General features: G+C 46.9%; 1 protein-coding gene across 1 annotated transcript in view; it reads left to right on the plus strand.

Annotated features, from left to right (window-relative positions):
• T265_05477 (hypothetical protein) overlaps positions 1-18,545 on the plus strand; it is a gene marked incomplete at both ends in the record, with an annotated part of 52,788 nt that overhangs the window by 33,355 nt on the left and 888 nt on the right. The window contains 7 exons of the mRNA XM_009170488.1: positions 3,282-3,457; positions 5,094-5,175; positions 7,173-7,256; positions 11,395-11,496; positions 12,526-12,621; positions 16,409-16,605; positions 17,451-17,718. Of these exons, the coding sequence (XP_009168752.1) occupies positions 3,282-3,457; positions 5,094-5,175; positions 7,173-7,256; positions 11,395-11,496; positions 12,526-12,621; positions 16,409-16,605; positions 17,451-17,718 (1,005 nt within the window). The remainder of the gene's footprint in view (positions 1-3,281; positions 3,458-5,093; positions 5,176-7,172; positions 7,257-11,394; positions 11,497-12,525; positions 12,622-16,408; positions 16,606-17,450; positions 17,719-18,545) is intronic.

An 18,545-nucleotide genomic window follows, 5' to 3' on the forward strand; every position in this document is an offset into this window, starting at 1 on the left:
AGCTTTGAAGCCGTCAACTATATACATCCTTCGGATGTGAAGACGTTGCTATTATCCAGTAGTGTCTCTCTGGACGAAGACGACGGGTTCTTTCTTACAAGAGACAGCGTTTTTGGTAACATCAATTTCTCGTCAACATCAGTTTCCTTTTCTCTAAGGTCTGTTCTTACGCAAATTCGCACTTGGATTTCACCACCAAAGCTTCGAGGAGATGTGCAAATTCAAGTATTCTTTTTTGAAGGCTTATGACAAGGCGACAAGTTTTAAGCGGATAAAATACCCGTTTCCACTGCAGAATTCATGTAACTTGCAGCTCTTGAACTCTTCTACGTAAGCTTTACGTGCTTTCGCTAACATTCGCTCGTCCGTGTCGATAGGCGGACGCATACATCAGAAACGGCTTTACAAATATCTAGCGCTGTGGGCCAGCTCGGCGGACGCCCTGGTTTGGATACGAAGGAACTAGACGAGACATTTTCTCGGTGTAAAAATCTTTTCCCCGAACTTCCCGCTCCGGTAATTGCAACACTTACCATAAGACGCTTTTTTGATGTCTTTTAGCTCACAATATCTTATTCCACTCCTCTTTTCAGTCTCAAGCTCGGGGGAGCTCAGTGATTAAGACGTGGACTTATGGACCACATGATCGGTTGTTCGGACCCAGTCCATACATATGTACCCCTGTCTGTGTTCTGAAAACTTGGCAGCGATTCAGCTCTCGTGCTTTCATCGGGTAGCATGGCAGCTAGGTACCGAAATGGTGTTACGACTCAAAGAGTGATTGGATGATTGATTCATTCATTCCCAAATGAATGACCTCACTGTCGCTATTCTGGACAAGCCGTGTGGCAAATGATCGCAAGAAATAGTATTTTTTAGGCCCAAGGTTTCAACAGTCCCCATTTTCTAGACGAATATCGTGCACGGACTCGTGCCGTACTTTATCGAAACATATGAGAAATTTCTGTCATGGTGGGTCTACATTCGACCGTGCACTCAGGAGCTCTAAACTCAGTCGAGGGCATGCAGAACAGAAATGTACTGACGCTCACATGCTGCCGGTTTATGAATGGCCCAAATATTAATGCATTTGTATTCATCGTAGTCGTTCGTGTCAGCGTCAGTACCACCGACACTTTCCGTCTTTGCGTCTTCGTTGCTAGTGCCCGTTTTTCACTTAATGGCCCGCTTTATTGACACATCCAGACAGATAGCACACTAGCTGACCTTTTCGGGCTTTGGTCGGATCTCAAGGAGGGGAGAGGTCCTGAATCACACTATGGTTGTTGATAACTAGTAACAATCGTTTAGTTGTAACACCCTAGATACCATGCCACTCGAAGGAGGCACGAGGGCTAAGGTACTGCCAGATCATCCAAGCCTAGACCGACGCAAACCGTTGGCCGAACAGTTCGCGGTTCAAACGGTGCATTGACTGATCTTGCGTAGGCTTCGGTGGCCAGTACCTCAGCCCTCATGTCTGCTTTCTGTTGCATGCCAGCGATGCACCGAAAATTTTCGCCGCCAAACGATTTCATTTGATCTTTTGAGACTTGTGTAATAGGCGTCTTTGCGTGTGGTCACCTTCTCAGTAATTTCTTTGAGGCCTGTGGTAAACGTTACTTCGTTACTTGACACGATGGTTGTTATGTTCAGCACTAGCTACCCGAATCAGATATTTTGGTTTAGAAATGTACCGTTTCATGAAGACGCAAAAGCGTTTATTTGTTCGCCCAAGAATGCAGAATAATTTCTCTTCGGGGAGTGCTGGATGCTCCCTGGTGGGGTTTTCGCTGAGAAAAGGCTACCTTAATACTTCTAGCACCGTCAAAGTTAAGGCTCACCTCCAACGGTTTATGGATCCGTTGTGAGCTCTGAACATCATTACCATCGGCTGTGAACCCTATACAAGTTCATACTGTACCTCATCTCACTCTTGTTTCATCTGTTTTTCTTAGTTTGGGTTTCGAACGATTAGTGGGAGAAATCCCACCTCCTGATATATGCTTCTTTTTTAAGTTAGCAGTGATGGTTATCCGTGCATTGTTTGTATTCGTATCGACTTACCTGTGCCAACTAGGATTCTAGAATCTATTAACTAATGAATTCGGGGAATGACGTAAATGGGCGACTATAAATGACATACGAGGGGCCCTTACAAATGATCGCCCACATTCCCTCCTATTTAATAAGACGGCCATCGCTCGTTACGAACACGGAACTGACAAAAACATGTTTTCGAAGCGCTCCAGCAGGCCAGCATTCGCATACCATGTAAAGCAATACCATAATCTGGCGCAACGTTTTAAAGACGTCCAATCTAGGATGGACTAGTGTTGAATGAAACAACTGGGGGAGTGCGTGTGTGTGCACGTTTGAACCTAGTTGTTGGCCGGGTAAGTTTGGATGCTTAGACTAATATCTTCGACGAAACACAGAGACGGATTGACCAAACGGATCACTACCTCTTCAGCTATGGAGGACGTCCATTGTTTATTGCTTGTCTTGGATCTGCTTGATAAAACACGACTTGCGATTTCGTCTTCGTTTACCACACGTTCAGCTGTAGCACCCTGCCGGTGCCTAGCTTCCATGCCATCCGAAGGAAGCACGAGGGCTGGAATACTGCCAGGTTGCCGAAGCCTAGACAGGGGAAGTCGAGAGGCAGAGGTCGGGTTCGAACCACGGACTTTCCGGTTAGTGGGCCATCTCGCCCCACACAACCAGCTCTAATCAAGTGATCAATGCTAGCACTCAGATAGGCTTTGACAGTCCCTGATGTAGTATGAGTTGACAGGTGTTCTTCGATCCCTGCGGATATATGACTTGTCGTAAGAGCACATCGCCATTCGGGAGCATTGGACCGGTATGTTGTCCTTAATTTTAAAGCAAGTCATACCCGAAATGTGTAGAATATTATTCAGGTCTGAAGTACAAAAGGTCTTGACAGCGGTACTCCTGAGCTGACGCATTCACAAGGAACATCTTGCGAACGACATACTCAGAAGCAATTCTTTGCTGGAGACAGACGCGTAGTTAAGGTGCAGATTTACTGACCACAAGGTCTGTGGTTCGAATCCAACCCTGACATCTCGACTACTCCTGTCTAGGCTTGAGCAGCCCTCGTGCTTCTTCTGGGTTGCGTGACAACTCTGAATTGAAAGGGTGCTACGGAGCGGGACCGTTACTTATTATTATTACTACTATTATTGTTATTATTAATTGTCGCCTTACATTTTGTACCATCACTGGCATAAACTCGTTTTTTTCTACTGTTGTAGTATTATGCCGCGCATTTACTGGCAATTCGAAAGCGAAATATTTCCGAAGCAGTGGATAATCTTTGTTCGTACTTTGAAACACGGATGGCCTCAGAATGGTCGGATAAGGGATTGAAAAATACCTGTGCCTACATGGCAGTCGCCTCAGCCAATATGCATTTGTCGTTCGGTCATTGGTAAGAATTCGTTTGGATCACTTCTAAAAACGCTTGCTCACTGTTATCAAACTCAGGCTGAACCACATGGCCTCTTCATGTCATTCGTTGGTCTCTCGACTGCACTTGATCCACGCGGACTAGTACGCTCAGTGTATGGCTACCCCCGCCACCAGGACATTTATGTGAATAGGGTCATTTTTGTCTCTCCCGCCTGAATGATACAGTATCTTTGTGGGAGACGTGCATCGGTTTGTGGGTGACGAATGGCTCAAGTGGTTAGAGCGCGAATTCACTGACCGGAAGGTCCGTGGTTCCAAACCGACCTCTGCCTCTCAACTTCCTCTGTCTAGGCTTGGGCAACCTGACAGTACTCCAGCCCTCGTGCTTCCTTCGGGTGGCATGGCAGCTAGGCACCGAAAGGACGCTACAGATGAACGATTATCATTATTATTGACGGAAAGTGTTGTTTTAAAACCTGTAGGTTAGTCTACTCAAGCATAGTTTAGCAGCTTGAATATGAGCTGTTTTGGGGGGCGAGATGGACCAATTGGTATAGGGTGCGAATCTACTGACCCGAAAGGTCCCTGGCTTGAACGTGGCCTCTGTCTCTCCACTTTTTCTGTATAGGCTTGGGCCACCTGGCCCAGCCCTCTTACTTCTTTCAGGTGGCATGGCAGATAGGCACCGGAAGGGTGTTACAGCTGAACGATTTTTAAAATATTTTTAATGAGCTGTTTAGCTGCTGTGCCATACTGTCATAAGAATGTTTGATCCGCTCAGGACAGCCGTGGTCGACACGTCAGGGAGTGGATATGATGCACAAACCTTCCGGTTAGGGACTCATGTTTCAACTACTGAGTCCTGGGGCGAGATGGCTCAAGTGGTTAGAGCGCGAATTTACTGACCGGAAGGTCCGTGGTTCGAACCCGACCTCCGCCACTCGACTTCCCCTGTCTAGGCTTGAGCAACCTGACAGTATCCCAGCCCTCGTGCTTCCTTCGGGTGGCATGGCAGCTAGGCACCGAAAGGGCGCTACAGCTGAACGATTTGTTTTTTTGTTTTTGTTACTGAGTCCTGCGGAGAACGTATGGAAGTAGACAATGTCGGCAATGTGTCTTTACCCCAAGTGGATTTTTGAATCAAAGTGAATATATGGGCGGAGTAGCAGTTGCAAAACCGCAGCGGCCTCAAGGTTAGAAGTTCACCAACCCGTGTGGTTGTCTACTTATGCAATGCGAACTGGTAGTCGATCAACGCTGAACTTATTTGGAATGCTCGTATGGCTTGCAGTTATCGCTTGGTTATGTTATGGAGGGGACCAGCCTTCCATACGCGTTGTGCCGTACACTTGCTTCCCAGCTGTTACTCAAACAGTTTTGACAAAACTAACAGCACGGTTGCTGTCAAGACTAGCCCTAACACACGTCCTTGGTTGAACTCGGGGAGGTGTGAAGATCCAGTGTGAGATCCAGTGATTGGAATGTGCGGTATTTGTGTCTCTGCATCCCGTATCGTCTGCTGTGTTCTTCACGGGTTGTTTAACACTTACGGAGCGCGCGACTCGCTGGAGCATGTGTAATTATTTCAGCTTGTTTGTCCTTCATTTATTTTCCCCTATGGGTTCACATCATTTGCTTGTCTTTCTCCGCTTAAGGCTTCGCGGGAAATGTTTGGAAAAGGAAGCCCTGAAGAAATCGTTGGAAAGTGAATCAGGTGCATCACTGAATCATTTGAAGGTATTTTCAATGTGGTTTATTGCTTTTTCATTGAATCACACTTATGAAGAACGTTTTAAGGCATTTTGCGGGTTTTCGGCCATTCCGGAAACTGCTGTGCTCTGTGATCGAATGATGTTCGTTGTTCACCGTTAAATTCGCTGATGGACACAGTCAGAGCGACCCACTTCCCGTCTCACCGAACGAAGTCGCTATGATACACCACGGTCCTCAAACACGCTGTCATTGCTGGACTAATTTTTGGAGTATGCCGTGAAATGGGTGAATGGCGAAATGTAGTGGGTCTTAAAGTCTTTTTATTGTAGACAAGTTTCTTAGTAGGAGTAACACTACTCGGAGATGCGCTATTCATGTGTTTGCTTGTGCCACTTTCCACCATAGACTGCCAGATTCGAGATTTGGTTTAAAAATTCCCTCTATTTTACAGAAGGTAGAGTCCCAAAATGACGCCCCCCCCCCAAAAAAAAAAAAAAGGACATCATACGGTGTTGAAGACTTAGCCTCTCATTATGTCGGCTAATCGCTGTCACCTTGATACAGTGGTTGAGCGTGAATTTGATAACGATTCCACGGGATAAACCGGCTAAAAGTTCTTTGTAACGTACTACTCATAAGGTTGCTGAAAGTCCATCGCCTTTGTCCCAGGAAGGACGGGTTAGAAGTCATCAGTTCTAAACACTGCACACTCCGATCGCCCAACGGTTGACCGTATCTGCGGGCGGATTGCCCAATATGGTGGAAGTACAGTAAAAACCCACTAAGAGCCCGATGCGGTTTCAAACGCGCATCTATTGTGTACAGTGGTATGTGGAGTGGGACAACTAACCCTTAGTTCCTGCGCCATCGGGCTAGGCTAGTCCAGTGGCCAAGCGATTCAAACTATTGGGTCATTGGCTCTGGGTAGGGTTCTCCGTGGGAATCTTAATACCTATCGTCTCGCGAGTCATACTTTCGAGTCAAAGGCTACGAGCAGATCCCCGAAACAAAAATATGGCTCATTCCACTGCATTGTGGGTCAGACTTTCGAGTCCAAGGCTCAAGGTGAGGTACATCAAACAAAGCCCCTTCGACCTAGGCAACCGGGAAGTATCATCTGCTCACGCAACTTAGTAGCACTGGATAATCTCTCCAACTTACCGTCAACTCTCATGCCACTAGAACCCCGTCTGTTCGTAGCGTCGATTCCCACCTCCTACCCAGAAAAAAAGTGAACATGCAGTACTAATATCGAAGGATCAATTCGACGTCGATTTGGTTTTAGCCTTGTAAGTTTAAAGACAGGGTCTACAACGCGTCCAATGTTGCTTGACGAAGCATTGTACATGTAACATGGGAACATCGGATTGACAATGCTGAAGTGCTACAAATGTTTTTGGCAACAAATCAATTGGTTACCCAATTGATGGTTTGTTTCGACTGTACCAGCTACACACTCGGCTGTGTGCTCTGTATGCCGCATGATCGATTGTCTCGCCGGGCGCGGTTTGCTGAGGCCTGTATCGACTGGAAGGTACGACAAGGCGGACAGCACATGACCTGAAAATCCTAGCAAAGGGTTTTGGCTACTTTGTTAACTGTCGTCTGCAGGGTCGGGCTATCAAAGCCTCCCCACCCCAGTCACTGATTGGGGGTACTCATCGATATGGCAGTTCTCAGTCCTTCAACTTCTGTTCCTTCTTGTTGTTTTCCCCAAAATCTATTCATATTTTACTTTGCTATCGCTTCCGGAAGCTGCAACGATCCACCGTACGAACCTATACGGTTCGTACGGCCAAACTGGACTGAACTGAAGTCCTCAATGCTAATAGCATTTTTTTAAAGTGCGTTCTCTTAGAAGGATTACTCCATGTGGTACCACGTGGGTTGAATCCATCTCGCCCACAGGAACAAGTGCAATTCAGCTTCCGTTCGGACTTTTGTTATGTGATCCAAACAGACGTTTGCTTGTCTGACGAAATTCACTGAATGCTTGAAACGCAACCTCCATTGTTTTGCAGATAACTCACAGTCTTCTGAACACGGACACGGCATCCTTTCGCTACGATAGTCAAATTCCACAGCGAATTATCAATCGGATGCCAGTAAGTTTTCGGATTCGGTAATTACCGTGAATCGTGTCAGCATTTTTCGTGTTGTTCACCTTCAACTTTCTAAATAAGACAGAGCAGGCTGTTTCACAATGTTGTAGCCGTATACCAAAGTGCAGATTCTTTCAAGAAAGCATAAAAAGAACCGCCAAATAGTGGACTCTTCTTGGAAGGACTGTACTGTTAAATCGTCCAGCGGTAACACCTTTCCGGTGCCTAGCTGCAATGCTACCTAAAGGAAGCACGATGCTGGGATAGTGCCAGGTTGCCAAAACCTAGACAGGGGGAGTCGAGAGGCTCTAACCACTTGAGCCACCTCGCCCCCACTGTACTGTTAAATTATGTTTCGAGGGATTAACTTAACGCGATTTCTATGTAGAGCAACAATTGTAAGTTCTCTCGTTCGGTAATCTCGATATGGACTTCTTAGTCTCACGGGGGATGGCTCAGTGGTTATAGTGCAGATTTACTGACCGCGAGGTTTGTGGTTCAAACCCGACCTCTGCATCTCGACTTCCCCTGTTTAGGCTTGGGCAAGCTGACAGTATCCCAGCCCTCGTACTTCCTTCTGGTGGCATGGCAGTTAGGCAACGAAACGGTGTTACAGCCAAACGATTATCTTTTGTCTCACCACACGTTACACGCTGCATAAAGATGATCTTTGGTCATCATCATCCCTACCGGCCTGGGGGAACCATCAGAGAGAACATACTCCCAGTTGCACATATATGAACAAGCAAGTAAACTTAGCGCGCATTTGCAGAGTAACCGTCTGAATCATGTTTTGAGCTAGGTTGATGTTGACACGATACTCAGCCGAATCCTACCTGAATGTTTGGTTTATGCTATGGACTGCGCCCACATGGTGAACCCCAAGAAGGGTGAAACCGGTTATGGGCTATCGAAGAGTTTTCCGCAACCTTAGAAACAGCGTGCTCCGTCAACTACACACAGTCATTCCATTTTCTGGTGATGGGAAATGGCTACAACCAGGCAGCCACTGACCAAACTTACGTGCATGTCAAAGGTGAACCAATAAATCGGTGTTCGCTTCACCTCGACTGACTGAACTGAAGCACTAAAAGAGTGGTACAGCTGAACGATTAATTTTGATTCATTATACTGTGGGAACACTGGATCAGCAATGCTGAAGTTCGTCGAGTGGTATTTGGGAAAAATAACTCACCCTCGTTAGATGAACTGATCACACTGCATAGGTTGCGCTGGCTCTTAGCCACGTGCTGCGTATGTCAGTCGACCGACTTCCTCGAAGGGCTCTTTTCGCACAACCACGTGAAGGGTGGAAGAGAGCCAGAGGCGGCCAAACAATGACTTTACAGCGAAGTATAAAAGCCATTACCAGCAAACCCAGCTGCGCTGGTCGCTACCGTCTTCCTGAATGGGGACCCCGAGACGGGCCACACCAATGGCTGGAGACATTGTCAGATATGGCCCAGTCGCGCCCCCAAGCATCCAAGCTATTGCCTTCAATGCATAGCTCCGTTCCCAATCCTCCCATTTAAAAGTCCACCTAAAGTCCTGTATTTACGCACTAATTTATCAGCTCCCGCTTCCAATGCACAGCTACCTACCCCACCTCCCCGAATCATCGGTGAACGAAACTGTAGCAGCTACAACCACTGTACGACAAGTACGCGGTTTTCACAGCTGATAATGATTATATTTGTCGCTAGCCATCGCACATCTTGAAGCACTTCTTATATCTTCTTACAGCTAATTTATCCTTTACGGACTACGTTATAAAAGCCCCCTTTATCCACTTTTTCCGGTCAGCACGTTACCATGACTGAGTTACGAACAAAGTTCTGGAGTATGGTAGATTCAGGAGCTTCACCGTCTGAGTAAGTTATTTCATTAACTCTTGAGATTTGTTCTTTCAACCGCTGCATATCATCCTTTATCTGGCGACTGCACTTTTCAATCGAAAGATTGTCACTGTGAATTGTTATCACATTCCACCTATGGGGCTCACGTCACGAGTCTATGTGTCATCCACAGTGCCACGGCAGCCGAACTGGTGAATATTTTCTGTTTAACTTTACGTCCTTTATAAGTTCTTGGTGAAACATATCAACTGATCGCTTTTTTATCTTTCTCAAGATAGTTTGTTCTACTTTGATCCACTGGAAGACCAACTTGTTGTACTTTATCGATCCAGCTGACTTCCCACCAACACTGTTCAAAGATTGAGGTTACTTTCTCATTGAGTGTTTGCCTGGCTTATTCGTCCCTATTTGGAAGCAGCTCGAAATGGCTAAGTGATTACGTCGCGAACTTACGGACTGAAAGATCCGCTGTTTGAACTTAACCCCCAGTATTTCGACTGTTCCTGTCTAGGCTTGGGAAACCTAGCAGTATGCTACGCACTTAGAATGCCTTTTTGTGGCTCATTTTGTTCTCACGTGTCAGGTGGGCGTAGAAGGGTTTGGCACATGGCTCTTTGACTAACGTTTTCATGGGTCACCCGTATGTTTTAAAATTCAAAGTACAAGAACAATTAGCATGGACGAAAGGACAGCCCCCCAGGGCTGGACTCCAGCCGTCGACCTAAGGCTGCTCTGAGCACAGTAGAAGACAAGCCAGGCTGATTCCAACTCATCTTCATTCCGTATTTTCTTACCCTTGAAGCACTCTGCCGTCTTTTTTGCAATACAGTGCACTTTTCGGTTATCGAGTAAATGTATTTTCGAAAAAATTTCCCAACACTTGAAGCCTAATCACGTCTTGTGATTTGACTGGTCGTTTATGACGGACAGATGAGGGACGTAGAATCTATCCACTAGTTACGCTCATGTTGAAAATACCTTCAGCGATGCAATACATGGGGACCAACAAACAAAAGGGAATTCAGGATAATCATGTGACGTGCATAGGTGGTTCATACTCGGTCCAAACTTGTCCTAACTGACCAGTGTCACATGTGCGGCCTAGTGATCGGCACATTCTTTCGGTCACACATTAAACCTGGTTGACCTCAGTTCACAGCTCGACCTATTTAGAAGCCGTGCTCACCTACGGTCATCTGTATGCACCTAGGTTTCACCGGGATAGCTCAGTGGTCAAGGTGCGAACTTCCTGACCGGTAGTTACGTGGTTCAAACACCCCCTCCCCGGCATCTCAACTGCTTCTGCCTAGGGCTTGGGCAACCCGACAGTGTCTCAGCCCTCGTGCTTCCTTAGCAGCTATGCACCGAAAGGGTGCACAGCGGAATGGTGGCGACGATAGGCTTAACCACTTGACACCCTCCAAAGACAATCACGTGGTACTCAATGAGCTGATACTTCGATCGGGCGCACTACCATTCGGTCCGAATCTAGTGTCGAAAGCCCTGTCTACGCAGTCTCTCAAAAACTAATCATCTCATGGAAGATACGGAAAGCTGTGCACCCTCAAAGCATCATCAAGACTTTCCGACTTTTGCTCGTTTCAAGAAAAGGAGCATGTATCTACGCAATGTTGATTGAACTGTTCTCCCAGGTACTGTCGTCTGTTGGGTGAATTGAGTGGTGGGTCAGCAGATGATTATTACTAATAATAATACTGATAACAAATTATTGTTCGCTGTAATACTCTTTCGGCGCCTAGCCTTCATTCTAACTAAAGCAAGCACGAAGACAGACACAGCCAAGTTGCCCAAGAGTAGACAACAACAGTCGAGATACAGAGATTGGGTTCAAACCACAAACCCTCCGGTAACTTAGTTTGGGTCTTACCCAGTGGGTTTTCTGGATCTGGAACCTAAAAGAAAACAATACCGATAGATTTTTCGTTTAGTCATTGGGTTCACGTCTGCAGTCAAGCGCCACCTTTTGAAAGACCTCATGTATTGGTTGTTAGGACACCTTATGAGGACTGCTTGAGCAGAAGTACGCCGGACACATGAGGGGTAGCGCGAGAAGCTCAAGTCGTTTGCTTCTTCTGAGCCGTCCTCCTTGAGCTGAAAGCAAACATCTTAGCAGCTGGCAGATATCGCTTCGACGGTGCCCACTGTATGCTCATGTATACTTCGATATTCTCGTCATTTGGATACCTCGCAACATTCGCGTGACCCTTGTCTTTGTATGAATTTGGATGACTCTCTGTTTTTATTTGTTTTCCATCGATCTACAGGTTGTTCCTTCTCTACTTCAACTCGCCTGTCACAATGCTCCCGGCCTGTTTTTCAATGTGTCTGCTAGATATAGCTACACTGTGGTCACTCTATGGCTACCCGTAAGTAATTTTTTTGAGTTCAGTACATTGTTCGACCTCCTTTAAATAGGGTCAATCTTGAAGGGACTAATTTACCCCTGTCCTATGAACTTCACCATAGGACCTGTGAGCAAAACATAGCACTTCTCAGGTGGGACTGGAAGATCGTAATGACTTCAGCTTCCCAAAAGGGACAAATTCCCTTCTGAACCCGGGCTATGCCCGTCTGACCGCAGTTCGACCAGAAATTGAATTTTTCCTAATCGGTTACGTTTGGAGCACAATACTGGTGCTCGTTAGTGACAGTGAAGGTATACGGACGACTGTGGTCACGTGATCTGTGTTTTGTTGCGACCCCCTAGATGTACTGGTATGGGTGGGGTCAACGATTTTTCGTTTGTTGTTCCAATTAAGCGAATATATCGTAGCACTGATGTGTCCGGTAATTGCGCAGTTGCGTGGCAGAATGTGGATGGTTCGTGATCAGGATTAGCGAAGCGGGTTCGCCAGAAAACGAAGGAGCAGCGACAAGTGGCCAACAAAACTCTATCGATGTGGTAGCTCCTGAAGGCTACACTAAAGAACATTTACGTCATGATTCCACCTCGTGCGGCAACTGGTTCTTTTTGAAAGACGGGCTACCTCTGTGGGTTGCCGCTGCCGATGATCAACTTCACTCTGTGCAGATAGTGAGGGCCTATACTGTTGGCGGAATGGAGCGAGATTCGGTTGATGTTCAGTGTGTGCGACTGTGAGCCGCTAGAACGTCAGTTAACCCCTCAGGGGAATTTGTCCACACGCCCGTTGGTCTACACCTCCAATCACTTTGTCTCACATGATCCCCTAAGGTTGGAGGAATTACGGTCATATTCATCACCAGTTTCTTTTCTGTGGGCTATCTCACCAGTATCCATCCATTTCCACTGTTTTAATCCGTCTAGTCCCGAATCATGTATCTCGTGATCTTTCTTTCGTTCCTTTCTTTTCTCTTTTTGTCTACTCTCCACCCGGGATTTCTGATGCAGAATCTTATACACAGCTCTGCTACAGTGCGTCATCAATGCAGATTGTCTACAACCTTGTCCGATGTCGGATGCGGTCCTGTCCACCGCGTTTGCCGGTATGATCAAAGAGTTCAGCGCCGCAGTGAGTCATGGTTCTTGTTTGATCTGCTCGCGAATTCAAAGTATTTCTGCGTGAGACTGACGTACTACTGATCCCAGTAATTGTGTTACAAACTTTCATGAAGTGCTCTTGAAAGGAAGAGCGCCTTCGAGTGTGGAGTTGTGTATTGACCACCACAAACTAACCGGTTACAGGCTGTTAGACACAAGGGTAGGAATCTCGCTGGCACAGGGTTTTTGAAAAAATGGACATTTTCAAACGTACTCTTGGACTTTTCTGGACGTTCTTTAAGCAGGGCACAAACTCTCCGAAGCGGTTCTGTGATTTCCGTACCAGCTTTCCATTGGATGTAAGACATCATCACCATCATTGACATCAGTGTTCAACACCGATGCTTCACTGCCGTACAACCATGATTTATATGAAAACCTTATTATGAAGAAAAGAATAAAGGTGGATGGGGAAGGGACTTGGTGCTAGCTTACTACAATCATTCCTAGGTACTTACACCTCCAAACACTCATTCAGGCATTCTGGATAGAAACTGACAACAAGAACACCAGTGACATCGGTTGACTCTTGGTTGTAAGGACGGTGCCTTGACACGTAATCAGACACTACTCGCATGTTTCATCAATGATGTACACCGTTACACTTTTAGTTGGGTTTATCCTCTCTGTACCATTTGTGGCGGCTCACTTGCTTATTTGGTCGAATCGACAGAGCTTTTGATGACAGTTTACATTGAACTCCTGTCAAAGCACTATATGTATGATGTATGTGAGAAGTGATGGAGATGTTCCACAAAATTGGCATCCTTGGGTTTCCCAGAGCAGCCCTTTCGTCCAGGTGACAACTTGCTAGGGGATATCCGGACAGTTGCCGCATTCCGCCTTTCTGGATAAACGCTTTGCGGGAGGTTGGGACCGTTGACAGACGGTCCGTTGTGCATCCACTGGCGTTCATGCACCAAAGCTATACTACTCATATGGGCGGTTAGTAGGAACAGCAGCACTCACAGTCGGGGCGTTTTGTTAGAATAGTGGATGTCGATGAAACATGAAAGGACAAGATAGGAATATTGGAATTAGTGCAGTATGCCTTTAGGTCACTTGAATAGGCGTGTTTGAGAATGGAACGTACGTGTAATCTCTCTTAGGAAAAGAGGATTATGGCGAAGGAAGTGGAAAAAATCAAGGAGACTAGGCCATCTTGGTGCGACGGTGTTAACTATGGTGTGACAGCGATTGCCTCTGGGCTAATGGAGTTTTGCCGGTGTCATGGATTATCAGTTTGGAATCGGGTCTGCTGCGAAATCCCACGTGTGCCAGATGACGACAGCATGCTGCGGTGATCGTGGATACGTCAAGTACCACGGGAATTTGGGCTACTTTTCAGAATATGTGCTGCGTGAACAGTTCCTGAAGACCATAGAACCCTGCTTTACTGCGAGTCGCGTGCGGATGTGCAGATAGGACATAGGAACGAACTCAAACAAATACCAGACCCAACGGAGTGGACGGGTGAGATCAGTCCGAGATCCAGCGGCTCTCCTGGCGGTGTATCCCCGATTACTCTGCGATCCAGCGGCCTGCGTTTGGTTGTGCAAAGGCTATAGATGCATCCTCGAACACAGACCGTCTGGCGCCGTTCGCACACAGTAATCATGTTCCAACTGGGGTGCTAATCGTGATTCCTGGATATCCTCCGTAGGTTATCCTTAAGGGAAGGGATGATGTGCAGTTGAAACGAGTCCTGGAGCACAGATATAGTCCAAAGTAGAGAGATACCATCCAATTCAGAGTTGTCAGCAGTGGAAGCCACTGACAAACAGTTCCTTGAAAAATGGTGGCGATAGAAAACGGTGTTGAAAGCTGCTGGAGTGAGTTCAGAACCGCATTGAAATGAGGACAAGAGTAACAGGAAAGAGACAAGGATATCTCGCTCGAGTGATTTTGCAACCTTCCAAAAGCAATCACTCCCAGCTGATATGCTGGACAGTTGGGTGGTCATGTGTTCGCCGAACAGATCCTTAAATTTCTTCGATAGTGGTGATACGTAAATCACGCACAATAATTTAACGCCTGAGCCTAGGGATAAGCGTTTTCGAGACGCGAAGCCACTGACTGGAAGGTTCGTGGTTTGTACTGACTGCTCTTGTCTAGGTCTGAGCAATCCCGTACTCTCTCTGGAATGACAGCTAGGCACTGAATGGGCAGGATGGCCCAAGTGGATAGAGCGCGAATTTACTGATCGGAAGGTCCGTGGTTCGAACCCGACCTCTGCCTCTCGACTTCCCCTGTCTAGGCTTGGGCAACCTGGCAGTATCTCAGCCCTCGTGCAACCTCCGGGTGGCATGGCAGTTAGGTACCGGAAGGTTACGACAGCTGAATGTTTTTTTCTAGGCACTGAGAGGATGTTACGGCCGAAAGATTATTTACAAAGATAACCATGTTTAAAACATTCCAAATCTGAAAGTTCGTGTTTAGAAGAACTGGAGCACTTGGGATTCTCAGCGGAAATCGTAGGACATTTGGGTAGGATCCAGGATCAAAGCCAAAGGATGGCATCACGCCGTCCCAGTTAGTAGACAGGTAACCCAAATAATCCGCGAGGTGGCTCCTTATGGGTAACCAAACGAGATTGGAACATATCTCAACTCATCAGTCATCAGAGCCAATGGAGACAGTGGTCTAATGAGGGTCTGTTGTCAAAATGACACCTAGAGTCTGCGGTGACTCGCCGTTGTGACTCAGAATTCCGGTAGGAAGCGAAAGAATTTGAGATATGCTGTTGGTTGTGAATACTTCTAACTCATAGCCGACTGCACTTGTGTGTGCTGAGCAAACTAACTAGAGACATGACCACCGAAGTCCGCCAGGCTAGAGTTCAGCAGCTGGGTCGCTAGCCTGTTTTCACACTTGACGATGAATAGAAAGGTGGGCAGCGTCATCGCGATCAGTTTACATAACAAAAACGTTTGAAGTAACGTGAGTAACAATCGATGGAAGGCCAACGAAATGCAGATGAGTGTGCATACAAACCTCATCATTAGAGCGCAAGTGATTGTGTGGGACGGAACTGAACGAAATTGGGGTACTCGTGTTTCATTGGCAAAGGGGGCTGGTGTGTTGGAGGTTGATGAAAGTTGAAGGACGAGTTTAAGTGAAGTTACGATTCAAAAACGTATGCTGCTGAACAAGGCTTTGTATTTGTGTTTGGGACGTGGGAGACCAGATTTCACAATCAGTGGTATGAACCGACGAGCCTTACAAGTCCCTTTGTAAGGTGATGATCTTTCGCCGGACAACAGCGGCGGGGTCTACCCTTCTTCCTGCACACATCACCGATCGCTTTCCGATTTACAAGGGTAGTAGCTATCATCGCGGACGTATGGTACAGCTCTATCCGAATTCTGTATGCGCTGGACTTAGCTGTCTATGGAATGCAACACTGCGAACAAAAACGCCGCTTAATACTTGACCCGGATAAATCTGCCGGTGTTTTGTGTCTCCGAGTTGCTAGCCAAGAACACGGTTGCCGCCGAACCTCATTACATCAATCGTATATTTCATTATTCTTTCCACCATGCAAATACTTGGGTGAAGCGTTTTTCGAGGCTGTCTACAGACAGTGTCCAGCTGATGACTTTGCAGGCACTCGTAATCCGTCTGTTGTTGAGTACCTTGTTCCGTTTTCCCCATGCACCTATGTAAATGGTCGACTAACTTGTCAAACCAATCGGTATACTGTGCACTTTCCTAGTTCGTTCTAGATTTCGTTAATCTGTTTAACTTTCCTCCCCAAGGGTGCGGTCAATGAAGCATTGAATCTGGCCAACTGCGTGGAGACTGTGATCTGCCGCTTTTCAGAAAAGTCCACAATTCATCAGGCCAGGCTACAAGTTGAACTGGAGCAAGCGTTGCGTTCCGGTGTTGATTTGGCTCAGTGCGATCGTCTGGTTAATGCACTCCGTCTTTGCTGTCCCTGGGAAGCTGCACTTTAGTAAGTCTTGTCTACCTTTGACGTGACTGGTTCCACGCTACGTGTGCATCCCCATGCTTCACTCCCGAATATCTTATAGCGCAAAGAAACTCAGCTGCTTTCCTGTAGATATACTGCACACTCAAGCTTGGCTTACTTCATGAGCAAGTGTTTGTTTGTTGCCCACGATTTATAGCGAAATCAACTCTCGGGGGTAGTTTTGATGCCCCCAAGATCAGGGTGCCGTATACGTTGAATTCGATTCCTGATGCAAAAGGATCCTAAAAGACATCGCTTCAATCCCCGAACATATGGGTGAATAGTGGCTCCTACGATCGTGCATCTTATAGCCCGTTTGCCTGACAGCCAGGTGCGGTGACCCTTCTATTCACACACACACACACACACTTCGCATCTCAACGGTGGAACAGTCGAGTAGAAGGGCTACGGTATAGTGCCCAGTGAGAAGGATAACTCGGATGAAGAAGCTACGATGACCGCTCAATCTGGACAGACCAGCAGTCGAGGTGCCGCATTTACGGAATCGCCAATCAAATTGGCTGTTTTTCTTTAAAGCAAACGTACAGGCCCTTGAAGCTCATTATCATTATTTAAAGATTTGTCAAGAGCTGAGGTTGAAATTTGGTCTAGCACGTATCTACAAAAAGTCTTGGAATTTCAGGCCAATTCTTTTGGGATCCGTCGAAATTTGTCAAAACGTTTAAGGTGTAGTAAAGCAACCCAGTTGTTTGGAAGTCCTACCTAACCACTGGGTCATCGCATTCTTCCGTCTACATTAACGACCAGCATCGTTTCATTGTAGTTGGTCTGTCCACTTTTCTTACACATACTCTTCTGTTTTCCAGCCAGGCTGAAGTCGAACGCCTCCGGGGCAACTGTGTGACTAGCCATGATCTTCTGCAGCACGTTGTACAATCCGCACTTTCTCGTCTGAAAAGCGCCACTATCAAGACTTCTGGCGCAGCTGACAGCTCCTCGACACCTCCGAACTCATCCATCACGTTCCACGTGGAACCGTTCTCCCACCTGAGTATTCCGGTTTTCGACCAACATGTCCCGCTGGGTGGGATAGCCAGACTTGCCCAAATCGCGGTCCGAGCACAGCTTGCTTTGGTATGTACGGTTTGACCAGTCACGATCATCTACTCGGTCAGAATCATTCGTTTTCTAAATAATAAAAGTTGGTGATTGCCCTAAATCATCGTTCAGCTGTAATACCCTTTCGGTGCATAATCGTCACGATACCCGAGGGAATCATAAGTGCTGAGATATCGTCAGGTTGCCCAAGCCTAGGCAACAGCAGTCGAGATGTTGCAGTCGGGTTCGAACCTCGGATCGTCCGTCATGTTCACAGGTTAGTTCAATGGCTACTACGTTTGGGACGCGATGCGCCGACGGCTAATGACAGGCTTGGTTCTGTCACGCGATCGGCGACAGCCCTGTGTCCTACTAATTGCTTCAAATGCGTACGCGTTTAAATTCGCGCTTCATCACACAGCCGGAACAACTCAGTAACGATAACCTATTGGGCCGTCGCGTTTGGTGCATGACTCCCCTTCACGATTTTTCGGTGGATCGGGTTGTGACAGCTGATTCCAACACACTGCGTGTACGTGCTTCTTAATGGAGAACAACCGTGGAACCCTTTCGGTGCCTAACTGCCATGCCACCTGAAGGAAGCTCGAGGGTTGGGATACTGCCAGGTCGCCCAGGCCTAGACAGGGGAAGTCGAGGGGCAGAGGTGGGGTTTGAACCTTCCACTCAGTAAACTCGCGTTCTAACCGTTTGTTGCAGGGAGTGACGCTGCAATGATCATCCGTCCATTCTTAGACCCTAATGTATTGATTGCTGTGTTTTTAGTCACTTTCTCTAAGGAACTTGTTTCGGTCTCCTTTTCCATCTGTCACCCTCCGAACGCTGTGGAAACGTGAACCAATATG

The sequence above is a fragment of the Opisthorchis viverrini genome (genome assembly GCF_000715545.1).
Source record: "Opisthorchis viverrini unplaced genomic scaffold opera_v5_105, whole genome shotgun sequence".
Lineage (NCBI taxonomy): Eukaryota > Metazoa > Platyhelminthes > Trematoda > Opisthorchiida > Opisthorchiidae > Opisthorchis > Opisthorchis viverrini.